Here is a 14801-nt window from a genome sequence, read left to right as displayed (position 1 = left end):
TCCTTTTCCTCTTCTTCTTATCCTTCTTCTGCTCTTCTCTTATTCTTCTTCCTTCTCATTCTTCTTCTTCTCCTTCTTCTTTTATGCTTCCTTCTTCTTCTTCTTCTTCTTTTTCTTCTTCTTCTTCTTCTTCTTCTTCTGATTCTTCTTCTTCCTTCTCTTTCTTCTTCGTTCTCCTTCTTCTCCTTCTCCTTTCTTCTCCTTCTTCTGCTTCCTTCTTCTTCTTCTTCTTCTTCTTCTTCTTGTTCTTTTTCTTCTTCCTTCTCCTTCTTCTTCCTTCTCCTTCTTCTCATTCTTCTGCTTCCTTCTTCTCTTCTTCTTCTTCTTCTTCTTCTTCTTCTTCTTCTTCTTCTTCTGCTTCTTCTTCTTCTTCTTCTCCTTCTCCTTCCTTCTCATTCTTCTTCCTTCTCCTCAATATGACTTAACTTTACTATGTTAAGACATGTCTTGCACAACAATCTCACTCAATTTGTGAGAATATCACTTGTCACAAATTCATGCCTGATAACAAGACTAATCCTAAGTTAAACTGAAAAATAATCTGAAATACAAGGTATAATCTTTTACACATTAATGTTATTTAATAGTTAAAATGAGAGTTGATTTTTCAGAATCAGCTAAAATCTTCATAACCTGACTGACACACTAATCAAGTCCTTAATCATTACAAGACATTCTAGTTCTTCAATGATCTCAGTTCCTTTGAGTGCTTCCACAAACTTTAGCCATTCATTTATTAAGTACCTATCAAGATACTGAATTCTAAACCTCGAGAATCTGTGAGTCTTGATATTTGGAAACACAACATTTTCAGTAACCTTGCTCAATCCTCTAGCTTTCAGTTCATTTATCCTCTTCTCAAAGATTTCCAACTTCTTAACCTTTCCAATAGCACTTTCTTCCCTTTCAGCCTTCTCCCTTGCTCTTCTTTCTTCTATATCTCTAAGCCTTGTAACCAGTTCTACCTTTCTCCATTTTGTGTATGAGTAAATGAAGTGAAAGTGGGGAATAGTATAAAATGAAAAAATGACAAAAATAATCATTTTCTTACATAAAATTAACAAAAAGAACCATTCTGAAAAATGGCCAATTTTAGCTGTTTGGATACTCGATTAGTAGTTGGGTATTTCAATTTATATAAAATACTACACTGATAATTGGGTATCTCATACATTGTATACTTCTTTAACAGTTGGGTATCTCATGTATATTAAATAGTCCACTGACAATTGAGTATTCCGAAAACTAAGGTTGGCCAAATTTCAGAAAATAATAATAATTATTAATTTTATATAAAAATAGATTAAAGTTGTAATTCACCTTATGAAATAGGGTGCTTCTAGTTTTTAATATTATTTTTATTTGACCAAAAGCCTATATCTACACATATACAATATACATGTATATTCCGTTAACAGTTGGATATCTCATGTATATTTTATACTCCACTGACATTTGGGTATCCCAAAACCTAAAGTTGGCCAAATTTCTGAAAATAATTATTGTTGTTAATTTTATATAGAAAATAGGTTAAAGTTGTAATTCGCCCTATGTAATAGGGTGCTTCTAGTTTTATTTGACCAAAAAACTATACACACAGACATACAATATACTATGTTCAATGGAGTCCTACGATCAAAATATTGTAAAACATATCGTTTTGCAAGAATTTTCCTATAAATATTAGAGGTTTTTTTTAAATACATTTTTTAAGTTTTTTTTTTAAAAATATGACTTTTTTAAGTTTTAATTTGTAAAAATACGACTTTTCAATTTTTTTTTGCAAAAATACGATTTTGTACCTGTTGTAATCAAATGCAAACTCAACTGCAACCCGATACAACTTCAAATGCAAACCAAAAATATTCAATACTTTTTCAAGAAACGTAAAATAAATTGCATATTTGGTTACTTTTGGTTGCAAACCGTATTTTTGCAATTATTTTCAAAAAATAGTAAAATCACAAACAAACTTAAAAAAAATGTTTTTGATAATTTCTCTAAATATTACTATTCCATTGAAAATATCTGAAAATCATTTACTTTCAACAAGCAAAAGATATAATGTTTTACATTTTTAAAATTTTCAATCAAAAAACATTTGTTGTAGGACATAATTCACCCAATAAAACAAAGTTTATCGATATTTGGTGTTTACATGTTTAATCAACAAATCAAGATCTATATGTATCCCCTGTTAGTTGACTTAATTCTTCAGTGCTAAATCCTAATGAGAGTCGGCCGTCATTCATAACTATCATCCATCCTTCACCATCCACTCCTTCCGTCAAATTCACATCTGTCCCATCCATCCTCTCACCCCGTTTTCTCCATTTCTAAATCTTTAATTTATATTATAATAATTTTCAATAAAATCGAGATCTAAATCCTTTTGGGTGTGATCTTGTTACCGTACCCATCTTTTTGGGTTGTTGATTGTCCCCAATTTTTGGGTGTATGTCTTGTTACATTTTTGATTCGTTGTCATGTTGCATTAATAATGATTTCTACGGTGTATTGGGAGATCTGGGCAACCCGCTTCAAATCTGGAATTGTGGTATTTATCGCGAGAGCTCACTTCGCACAACCAAGGATTGTTCAATATATGGGGCATCTGTACCCCCAACCTCAGTTGGTGTAACTGATGGGTATGAACACCGGTCTATCACTCGTTTTTTATGTGTGCAAGTCAATTGTGATTCTACTATTTTCAGTGATAGTGGTGTCGACTGGATTGCTCGAGAAACTTTTGTAATCATTTTTATTATCAAGAATATTTATATTCTATCTGTTAAGCAATCTGAAAATAAAATGGCTATTTGTTTAGCTCGGTTTTTGTTTCACAATCAGGTTGTAGTTGTCAGTTTGAGGGTTTGTCCCGACTGTGTTTCTATGTTTTATATTCAATAAAATCTTATTGTTCGTCAAAAAAAAATCTTCGGTGCTAAATTAGACACAAATGCCTAAAATCCTAGTTATAGTTAGCCGTTCGTCCCTCTCTTCTACTCATCTCAAATTCTATCTGATCCCTTCTCAATCCAAATACCATCTCTTCTTCTCCCTCCAATTCGCCTTCTCCCCAATAGCAATTTTTCTTGTTTTTTCTTAATTTTCTTTCCATAAACACTGTCCTTTTGTGAGGTTTGTTATTGTACCCATCTTCCTGAGTTGTTAATTATCCCCATTTTTCGGTGATTATGTTATATTGTGTTTTGGTTGATTGGTATGTGAATGATTTATATGGTGTATAGGTCAATCTGTGAATCCCGCTTCGAAACTAAAATTTTGGGGATATCACAAAATCTTATCTTTCACAATGAGAGATTGTTCAACCTATGGGGGCTTCTGTACCTCCAATCTCAGTTGGTAAAACTGATGGTTCTGGAATATCACTGATTTTTTTTATGTACGAAGGTCGGTTGTGATATTACTAATTTTATGGAAGTTAGTTTCAATTATATTGCTTGATAAACTTTTGTAATTATTTTTAGTATCAAGAATACTTATTTTCAGTATCAAGAATACTTATTTTCAGCTTGTTATATAGGCAATCTGCAAACAATACAATTATTTGTTTAGCTTGTTTATTTATTTTTAACTAAATTGTAATGTCAGCTTGGGATTTGTCCCGACCAAACGAGGGATTAGTCCTGACCAAAGGACGAGAACAAGAATAGAGTGAAAAATGGCTGAATCCACGAGAACGCAAGAGACAGGCTAAAGAAAATCACCACAAAAGATGGTCTATGCGCTCATTCCTAAAACTTGAATTGTTAAACTGAACGTTTTTAAAATTGGATGATTGATGTGTATTTTCTTGTTTATTTCGGTAGTTAAAATAGAATTAAGCCATTAATAACGAATATGTGAGAAGATTTATAAATGAGCAACTCTTGATAAAAAAAAATTATTACATAAATAAATGGTTATGATAATTGCACTCCCTTTGTTGTTCGGCTGACAAAATTAGCCCTTATTTTATCTCATGTTATCTTTAGGTACTCCATTTAAGTATTTATTCAATCAAATTTATAATATTCATTACATCTAATTAGAACCAATTATATTGTACTTCTTTCTTAATTTTTTTTATTACATTATAAAAATATACATGTTACATATAAAAGTTGATTTTCAAATGATTTATTATATATATATATATATAATTACTTATCATAAATTATTACAATATCATAGCTTAATAATATAAGAAAATTTAAGGAAGAGGCATAATACGTTTATGAAACAAAAGACTAACCTTTTCAACATAATAGGTGATGGTCTTTTTGTTTTTACAGTTTTAATACACTAAAATAAATTACGATACCAATTTATATTTTTTATTAATAATTGGAACAAAATAATATCAAAATACCAAAATTTGGTACTTATATCAACTAATCTCACTCGGGTTCGATTTTCCACAAAATTTATTCCTATAATTTAACTTATTTGATTTCACCCATATTTACATTAAATTAAAATGAATAATATGATAAAAACAACTAAAAAGGAGAAATTACAAAATTAAGGTTCTTCTGTTCAAATACAAAAAAAAAAGATGTGCAACAATCAATTAAGGGGTGCAAGTATCACCACCTTAAATAACTCATTTCATAAAAACTTAGGTGGAGAAAACTTCTATTCCAAAAATAGTTAAATGTGAAATCAAAGTTGAAACACATAATACCTGATAAACGTATATGATAATATTTTTACATCCCTGTGAAAAAAAATATAACACTAAACTCAAAACACTTTACCAACTATCACTGTTTCTCTTTTTTCGACAGGGACTCCCCTTTGTATTCGCTACTAGCAGTGACCACAAAACCTGCTCCAATCTGCAATGAAGGTAGAAACAGTGTGAAAAAAATTAACAGAAGTTGGGGAACAATGTGCAGGAACTGCACATTGATAAAAGGAGAGAGTAAAACACCTGACAGTCCCTTAGCACCACTCGCTCTTGGAGTTGAACATTACTGCAAATAACGGAAGCTTGGATAGAGCAACCATCTCCGACAGTAACATGATCCATAACTATTGAATTAATGATCTGTGGAGGTAAACTATATTAAAACACCTCAAGTCCATAGTACCCCAACCCCAATTATACACTCTTATTTCATCAAATTATTTAACATTCAAGAACTATCTAATAACTAAGACATGTTAATTGTAAAAACTTCCAATAAAAGACAATATGTTTTAGTTATAGATCTTAATTAGAAACACATCTTATATTCTTATATTTTAAAGACCCGTCCGGTATAATGTAAAATTTATAGTACCTTCACGTTAGAACCTATTCGGCAATGGCGGCCAATAACAGACCTTTTAACACTACATTTGTCACCCATCTGTGAACCTTCTCCAAGCATACATTGTGGGCCAATCTGAAAAATAATATGTAATAATATCAACAAAAAAATTGTAATAGAAGTCAGCCACATGAGGTGACTTTAAGCTTTCATGCAAATTTCATTAACACCAGAAGTAGCAATATCAAGGAACAAAATTATTTCATTATAAGAGCGCAAACGCAGAACTCACAGTAGTTTTTGAACCAAAAACAGCTGATGGATGAATGACGTTGTTATGAGCAGAAAAGGAATATCCTGACAAATGACTGGCATCTCCAATTACCTGACACAAACAATGGCAATTAGCTGACTTCTAAGTAAAAAAAAACTTAGAAAGGAAAAGAAAAGGGCTTAACATGCTACGTACATCTCTGTTCACGTCACAGAAAGCCTGGAAAGAGTTCACTCGTGCACAATACTTGCTTTTGTTAGCAATATAAGCACAACATTTGTGAGTTTTTCTAGGAACAGAAGTTGGCCCAGCAGGACACATGGCATAAAGTTCATGAAAACTCTGTGTAGATGAATTTAACAGAAGTTGAGACGACAGAACTCTATTATTCCCGACTGGTTCCTTTTCACCCCCATTTTCTTCTACTTGTCCCCTATTTAACAATAATTCGGACCTCTGATATCTCATACAAACATATTAAACGAAAAAAATGTCACTATGGTACTATAAACAGTGTATGCATAATTGCATATCATAATTCATAGAGGGGCTAAAATTTTTTTACAAACCAACCAGTTGGTTCCTGACAAGATAAGATAGTACGTCCTGCTTTATGCTGTGAAAATTTGGTTTTTCAGTAAGAACTTGTTGCAGAGCAGACCTATAATGAAAGTGAAAGATAAGAACATCATAAAAGCACAAAATATAATATACTTCAAGTGAAGGATTATGCCTCAGAAGTCAGACCTCTTAAATGCATATAGATGAGCGTCCATCAAGTCAGCACGAAATTCCATCTAAAGAAGGGGAAAAGGAAAAACTCGTGACAAGCAAGTTGTAGCTGGAAAAACTATTGCATAAAGTTCATGTAGATACTTATCATTCAACATCAGTAATACACTAATACTCTTCAAGTATACCACGCAACATATTATTTTCACTTCTACTTGAATTAGATCATAATTATCCCACAATTATAACATACATAATTCTACCTGGCCTAGTATGTCATATAAATGCATTTATATATTAACTTTTTAAAAAAAAAAAATTTGAAATTTACAAAATAAAAAAAAAAAGTCGCAGAACATAAAAGAGAAATAAATTTGAGGCACTTTTGGCTTTTATGGTCAACGACAGTGTTTCCTATTATTTGTAAGACTTGGGCTGATTAAAGCCGGGTTTGTAAAGGGCCAACAGAAGGTGAAGAAGAAAATTTTGAACAATGGAGGAATCGGTTTACCTGACCTACTGCCCGAAGGATGCTCTTCTGAATTCTAATGTCCTTCTCAACTTCTATACCTGTCAGAAAGCACAACTTAATTTATAACTACTTCTATTGCTTATGTAAGATATAAGACATAAATTACATGAATAATATGCGATACAGCGCACATGCAAAAGTTAGATATAAATTTCCATACCAGATGCTATATGCAGTATAAATTGTTTTGAGGGGTCCAATCCTATAATATTGTATCGTCCTGGTTTCTTAGCTTTGTCCTTTCCTCCAGGACTTGATTCTGTTGGCCCACTAACTGGAGATGAGCAAAGTGTTGCTGTCACAACTGCATCATGTCGTCTATGAGCAGCTGCCACTGCCCCAGGAGGAATATCACATACAAGATCACCGCTGATCACCTGTAGATGCAACTAGATCAATAGTTGCAGATAACAATCCCCTGCTAAATATACAAGTGCAGATGAGATCTTTAACCATTATATCGTTTGCACTTAGGTGGTGAGCAATTGCTCGTAGGGCGCCAGCAGACCCAACATCTTCAGGTACATGAGCCACCTGCAGAATCAATCAAGTTCTGTTCAAAGTTGAGCATCATACTGCAGGTAGGTACTCAACAGGTGAACAATTAAATTCATATGAATGAAGGACAAGACCGTCAGTATTCTACAAAACAAGATCACATCCCCCGTTTAAAAATTGCACTTTATTGTTTTTTAAAATTTCAAACCCAGAAACCTAAATTGTCACAAACATTATTATAATGATTGAAATTCTCATCATGGAACAATCATAGATTTCAAAAAATATAGGGATAGAATTGGGTGGAGATCTGGGTCTGACAATGGAAGTCTGGTCGATAAATTGCGAGAGTCAAGTGAGAGAGGCCTGGGTTGGACAAACGTATAAAGTGGTTTAGACTTTAGAGTACAGTTTTGGGACTTCAAAGAATGGTAAAATTCAAAAACCAGGTAATGTATCAGTGAAACAATTTGTTGAGAAAATGGAGTAAATGAAGAAAATTAGTATTAGTGATCTGTGTTTTTATGTTTTTATGTTGGTATAATTTTAACCGCAATTTGTAACTCTGGCAAGGGTATATTGGTTATAATTTTTAAATAAATTTCAGATCATACTAAGACAGACATAAAAGGTAGGGTTTAGGGAGGCACAAGTTTTAATTTATGGGTTCATGTGACCATATGGACATACTTAAAGAACCGAAGTGTTAATAACCCCAGGAAATATACATAATCTGTCGAAAAGTTTCTTATGTTAAAATTCTTTAAACAAAACGGATTGATCCCTATTTTGACTAGAGTGCGACCAAATGACTTACGGTGATTAAAGTGACATACTGGGTCCACTTCAGTGACTTTATACTTAATCCAAACTAATATTAAGATCCTCATAACCTCTATTGTCAGCAGCTCACCTAGCAAACCTATACAAATCATTTTATTCTCAGCGTATAGACTCTCCTTCAATGATACTACTAATGAATACCAAACAAAATTCTCCGAGTGTACGGGGTCTGTGTGTACACATTATAGCAAATAAGGTTAAAATATATCTTATATTTAGACCACCAAAAAATGCATTAATGAAACCACCACCAAATATACAATCATTCTTACCATATGCCTTGGTATTTGAGAAATAGGTATACATAATTATTTCAAGCACCAAGGCTTGGAATGCTTTTGTGACTCATGTCTGCATACTCATAAGGAAATTCCACACTAATCTCTTGCAATATGTTTATGTTTATATATATATATAACTCAAGTTGTTTAAAGAATCCGAGGCACGCAAGAAAAATATCTACTTCCTACAATACAATTTTTTAGCAACAGACCTAATGGCTAAAGGTCTGTAGGCAAATCAAGTACTTAATATAATACCAACACAAAGATACAGATGTCCTGGAGTGCACTATAATTATTTGAGAGTTCATACAAATTTTAAATTATAAAACTGGCATTCATCATCTGGAAGATAACAGTACACTATTCACTATATAGAGGTGTGTCCACTACCTATATATATAAATAGACGTATTGCTTTGATACTAATTGCAACTTTAAAATTCATTTTTGAAACAATAATGCTTACTGATGCCATAAAAAAATCCTTCGAGCAACACAAACACAAAATTAGTTCTACAGGTAGTCAATACTAGTATTACCGGTCAAGGGATTATACACAGTAAAAAGAAAGCAAACAGAAAGGAGTACAATTCCTACCGAAATTTTGTTTATTGAGAATAATTTTTACATAACCAAAGATGGTACATCAAATGCTTACAACACATTATCTCTGGCTTGCGACTTTTTCCTTGCAACAGGTTTTCTAATCCATTAAATCGATTACATCATCGGGAATTCAACCATCTTAACTCTTAAGACATAAAACAAAATAGAATTACCTCAACATTTAAGCGATCAGCATAAGCCCCTGAAATCCAATTTCCAACAAGAATAGCCGCATCCTCACCTTCAACAACCTATAAATTGAATCAATAACCCCGACTCATCAACACATACTTTGTCTTGTCTTTTTCCAGTTGACATAAAGTAACCAAATTAACTCGGCTCGATCACTAAATAGGAAAGCAAAACTAGATAAATTTCACAAATAACCATTGTTACCATATCTTACATTTAATAACAATTGAACAGTGATGTAAAATTAATCAACCAGATTTTTCCAAAAGCAGATAGGGAGAGGGAGGGAGAGAGAGAGAGGGAGAGGGAGAGAGAGAGGGGCGGGGAGAGAGACGGAGAGAGAGGGGCGGGGAGAGAGACGGAGAGAGAGGGAGGGGAGAGAGAGAGAGAGGGAGGGAGAGAGAGGGAGAGGCGGGGAGGGGAGAGAGATGGAGAGAGAGGGAGGGGAGAGAGAGATGGAGAGAGGGGGGGGGGAGAGAGAGCATACAACAATGAGATCTTTAAGATTACTTTGCTCCAAAAGCTCAAGAACATAAGAGAGTACAGGTCTGTTAGCTACGGGAAGTAAGGCTTTTGGAACTTCCTGCATACACAAGTAAAATAACAATTACATACACACATGTGTGTATATAATATCGAATCGGTAAGATAAATGAATGACAAATACCTTGGAAACAAGAGGGACTAAATCCTTTGAAGTTCCACCTGCCAGAACTACTACTTGAAAATCCATCTTTCCCTGTATCTATATTTTGTATGTATACCCGGACACAGGAAACAAGCACGAATGGGTTTTGAGATACGACGGTCGGAGGAGGTTTTTAGAACTAAAATTTAAGGTTTGAACAGGTGAGTGTAACTGTGTAAGCCTCGGTTCAAAACCCGACGTATTCGACCCAAATCCAACACCAAAAAATGGTAGGAACCCCATCTAATTGAAAACCCGAATTTTTTTAGCCCGGATTTTAATTGGATTAAATTTATTAAACTGAATTTAACAGGTTATGTTAGAATTTTACCTATAACTTGCTCGTTTAAACACCGACTTATTTATAATGATATATTGTGAGTTGAATCCTTTTTATCCTAAAATAATTAAATTGTCATAATTTTAGTACATAAATATAACTTTAGGCTATAAAGTTGTATTCAAAATGAATAAAATATTTGCAGCGTCAACTCGTAGGGTTTACCCAGTGTGTATCCAAAAGATAGTGACTGCGGGTTACCTACGAAAAAAGGGAAAAAAATACATGATTGAGCTTTTCTTTTATTTAGGTTGGCATGTGGTGTGAAACCTAGATAGATGAATATTTTTGGTACCGAAATATTTTATTTATTAATCAAGATTATTCATTTATTGAGGTCAAAAATATATTGTATCTATTGTATTGGGATCGAAAAAGTTATTTATTCGACGAAATTATTCGTTTATCGAATATTTATTTATCAAAGTTTTATTGTATATAGACTTGACAATATTTATGTTGGAAAGTAATCAAAAAAAATCCGGTAAATATAATAAGTATCGTACCAAAAACTTGCACTTTAAAAAATTCTATTAAACCTGCCTTCTTTTTTCCCTTAAGAATAAAGTGTATTATCAATTCATGAGTTGAGATTACACTTCCTAATAAGTAAGGAATATTGAGTGTTTTTTCCATCCACAAAAGGTTATTCTCTAATCGAATGATGTACCTAACCAATTTATGGGTCGTAACCTAAGTTATGACTATCATGAGAAAGAAATTCTTCCGAGATTATAAACAATAAAATCTTTATTTCAGAAAAGAAAAAAATACCTAAACAGTATTAAAGATATCATCCAACCTAAATGCCTAAACCTGCCTTTTTTTTATCTTAACATTGCTTACACGTACTTAATAATATATATATATATATAAACAAATGATCAAATAAAAACAAAACTTAAAGTAAAAACTAAAAACTAATATGAGCCACTCATTTATCTCAACCACCGGCCACGTAAGATAGATATGTGACCCGCTTCTTTTATTTTATCATCTATTCAGACTTTAAGTTTCTCTCTCTATGTTTACACAAATATACATCATATCACTTTCCTTCTTTTCTTTCTTTCTTTTTCAGTAACTCCCCCATCTTCTATCTAAATTCATTCACCTATAATATGTTGGATCCAACTACTACAGTTAAACCTCGATGAAATAATAATCGATAAAGTAATAACCTCGCTAAAATAATATTTTTCTCCAGTCCCAACATAATGGACATAGTGTATTTTTACTCCCGGTAAAGTAATAAACTCGCTAAAGTAATATTTTTTCTAGGTCCCGACCCTATTACTTTAAAGATATTTAACTTACCTAATGTTTATGACCCTCTATTGCAGAAAGTGATCTATTTTTTTTATCGAAAACAATGCCTTTTTTGTCCGACAACTTCGTTATTGATGAACGTTATCAATAAATCACCAGTCATAGTTATTGAAATAGATAAAAAAAAGTGATAATTTTACTGTACAGAACTGATGATTGTCTTAGTATGAATTAGTGATTTGAGTCTATAAATCAGTAATTTTCATATAATAAATTAGTGATTTCTGTAACTATTAGGTAATGAATACAACACAAAGAGGGGTGAATGTGTATTAGATGGTTTTAAGGCTTTTTCAATATTTAACTTGTCTGCATTATGTACTTGAACTTTATGTCGAGATCTCCAGTTGTTGTTATAGAGAACTGACATCTCGATAAGTATAATGGCTTATCGAGGTCTCTTAGTTCTCTACAAGTGTTTTGACTTGTCGAGGTCTCTGAGTTCTCTATAAGTGAACTTGACTTGTCAAGATCTCTGGGTTCTCTATTAGTGAACTTGACTTGTCGAGGTCTCTAAAACTTTTCATTTTGTGTTCCAGAAATCCCCTAGAACATCCAGGCACAGGACTGGATTTGCTGTTAGAGCACCTACAAAGTAAGTTTCAGAGAGAAACTTCACAAAACTCTTGAAAGTATCAGGAGCCTGATTTGCATAAGTAAAAGCAAGATAATTGGTGCCCTCCTTTGGGATGAAAGGTGTAACTGTGTTTGATGCCATTGTAATAGTTTGAATTTGAGTGGTTAAGAAAAATTAGAAAGAAAAAGCTTGAAATGAGAAAAAACAGTTTGAATTTGGAAAAATTATGTCACTTAGAGATCTCGAAGGCGTAAAGAGGTGTATGTCGAGATGTCTGGGTATTTATAGTAAAAGATAAATGACTTATCGAGAACTAAAAATAGACGTTTGAAATTTTCTTATCGAGAAGTCATATTGAGAGATAGATACATATCGATATGTCATTTTCCTGACTTTTATCGAGAACTAGAAAAATGACTTATAGAGATGTCAAATAAATACCCAGTTTGTCCTGAATGGACTAAGTTTTTCTAATTTTTATTTGAATAAATCAAAATAAAATCAGAAAGAACTTTATCAAAAGTATCATACTGAAAATAATTTAATAAATAAAATTATTTCAGTCTGAGTTAAAGATAATTTTAAATTATACTTGTAGAGAACTCACAATAATTCACTTGAGATCTCTACAATACTTATCGAGAAGTTATAGAGTGACTTATCGAGATGTCTATTCGAGAAGTCTAGTAATGACCTTATTTGAGAAGTCATTCGAGAAGTCATAATAACTTATCGAGATGTCCACGAAAAGTCTAACAAGACTTATCGAGAACTCTATCGAGAAGTCAAAATAACTTATCGAGATGTCCACTCGAGAAGTCCAAAACTGACTTATCGATAACTACTTTGACAAGTCTCAAAATGACTTATCGAGAAGTCATTATACTTATCGAGTACTCAGTCTCCATGAACTTTTGCTGCTTTTATGGTCTGTTTTTCATTAACTTCATATATTGAGGATATGAATTAACAAAGAGACAGTTTACTTAGAATTTGAAAAATTTTAAGTTAACAAAAATAAAATGAAAAATAAATATGCAGAGAAATATGAAATATTTATAATTCATATTTCAATTAATTTCCAATTAATCAAATGAATTTTGATTTATCAGAAATTAATTTGCTGCAAAATATTAGCTGAGTTCTTGCCTCTAGGATGAAGAATTTAGCATTCCAATTTCACCTACAAGTCTAGTGAAAGTTGCTTCATCCAAAGGTTTAGTAAAAATGTCAGCTAATTGTTTTTCTATTGGAACAAAAATTAGCTCAATGGTACCATTTGCAGCATGTTCCCTAATAAAATGATATCTTACATCAATGTGCTTTGTTCTAGAATGATTAACTGGATTAAATATAATAGATATAGCACAAGTATTGTCACAGATAATATGAATTTTGTGCAACACTAAGGCATAATCCATTAGCTGATTTCTAATCCAAAGCACTTGAGCACAACAACTTCCAACAGCTATGTATTCAGCCTCAGCTGTGGAAGTTGATACAGATTGTTGTTTCTTGCTATACCAGTATACAAGTCTTTGTCCAAGAAACTGACAGCTTCCACTATTGCTCATTCTGTCAACCTTGCATCCAGCAAAATCTGCATCCGTGTATCCAATAGCTTCAAAACCTATTCCCTTAGGATATCATAATCCTAAGTTCGGAGTCCCCTTTAAGTATCTGGAAATTCTCTTCACAACCATCAAATGTGATTCCTTTGGATTGGCTTAAAATCTTGCACACAGACATGTTGCAAATATAATGTCTGATCTACTAGCAGTCAAATACAACAAAGATACAATCATCCCTCTATAACCTGAAATGTCTACACTTTTGCCCTTTTTATCTTCATCCAACTTTGTAGCTGTAGACATATGTGTTGATGCATGTGAACAATTAACCATACCAAACTTCTTCAATAAATCCTTGATATACTTAGTTTGGCTGATAAATATTCCATCACTTCTTTGACTGACTTGAAGTCCAAGAAAGTAACTTAATTCTCTCATCATGCTCATTTTATATTTACTCTGCATGAGTTTTGAGAATTTTTGACATAGCTTTTCATTAGTTGAACCAAAAATGATATCATCCACATAGATCTGAACTACGATCATATCACCACCATGCTGCTTGTTAGGAATATGTTGTGAACTTGATGATAAGTTGAACAAAACATCTTTGTAGATTTAACTTAGTATTTTTGTATCTCTCGGCGAATGTTCTATAATAGTCCCGACTGTAATAACCCCAAAAAATTTGGACTTTTTGTAACCCTTATGAATAGTGATTTTGCTGATCAAGAAAATTTTTCATGCCACACTATGTAGGAGTTCTTTTATTGATATTCTGAGATCTTATTAGAACTCCATATGGTATATAAGTGTATGTAAAGATCGTCAGAATCCAAATTCGAACACTTTGATTTTTCCCGAAAATCCACCAGATACCGAAAGAATTGAGTATAAGGTAATATGATTAAAATGATTTAAATTTAAGGATTATAAGAGAGGATCATAAGAGGAATATAATATATTGAAAGAGGTTAAGGGAACCCAAGTAATAAGATCCCGGATATGATCCCTCAAACGATTAGCAAGAACGAATGATAAACGAGTCGTAAAACAATTAAATGAAAAGTAATG

At 32.6% G+C, this 14801-nt stretch overlaps 1 protein-coding gene across 1 annotated transcript; it reads right to left on the bottom strand.

Moving 5' to 3' along the window:
- Nucleotides 1-4564: 4564 nt before the first annotated feature.
- Nucleotides 4565-10111, bottom strand: LOC141668895 (uncharacterized). Its single transcript, XM_074475952.1, has 13 exons — nucleotides 9890-10111; nucleotides 9710-9805; nucleotides 9204-9281; nucleotides 7253-7333; nucleotides 6960-7176; nucleotides 6779-6837; nucleotides 6283-6332; nucleotides 6109-6196; nucleotides 5731-5991; nucleotides 5554-5646; nucleotides 5292-5396; nucleotides 4940-5056; nucleotides 4565-4844 (listed from the first exon to the last, which is right to left on the bottom strand). Exons 1-13 carry the CDS (start codon nucleotides 9953-9955, stop codon nucleotides 4770-4772), a joined length of 1386 nt encoding a protein of 461 aa, XP_074332053.1. The 5' UTR covers nucleotides 9956-10111; the 3' UTR covers nucleotides 4565-4769.
- Nucleotides 10112-14801: the final 4690 nt, after the last annotated feature.

Source organism: Apium graveolens, chromosome 1 (assembly GCF_009905375.1).
Source record: "Apium graveolens cultivar Ventura chromosome 1, ASM990537v1, whole genome shotgun sequence".
Classification (NCBI taxonomy): Eukaryota; Viridiplantae; Streptophyta; class Magnoliopsida; order Apiales; family Apiaceae; genus Apium; species Apium graveolens.
The sequence above is the reverse complement of the archived record's forward strand: the minus strand, read 5'-3'. Positions and strand labels throughout refer to the sequence as shown.

Bases quoted from the DNA above. Each gene is read 5' to 3' on its own strand.
- LOC141668895 (XM_074475952.1), bottom strand. From the start codon at position 9,955: ATGGATTTTCAAGTAGTAGTTCTGGCAGGTGGAACTTCAAAGGATTTA. The intron at 7,177-7,252 runs GTTAAAGATCTC...TTGCATCTACAG, and splicing joins TAAGTGCAAACGATATAATG to GTGATCAGCGGTGATCTTGT. The intron at 5,992-6,108 runs GTTGGTTTGTAA...ATGAGATATCAG, and splicing joins ATCTTGTCAGGAACCAACTG to AGGTCCGAATTATTGTTAAA.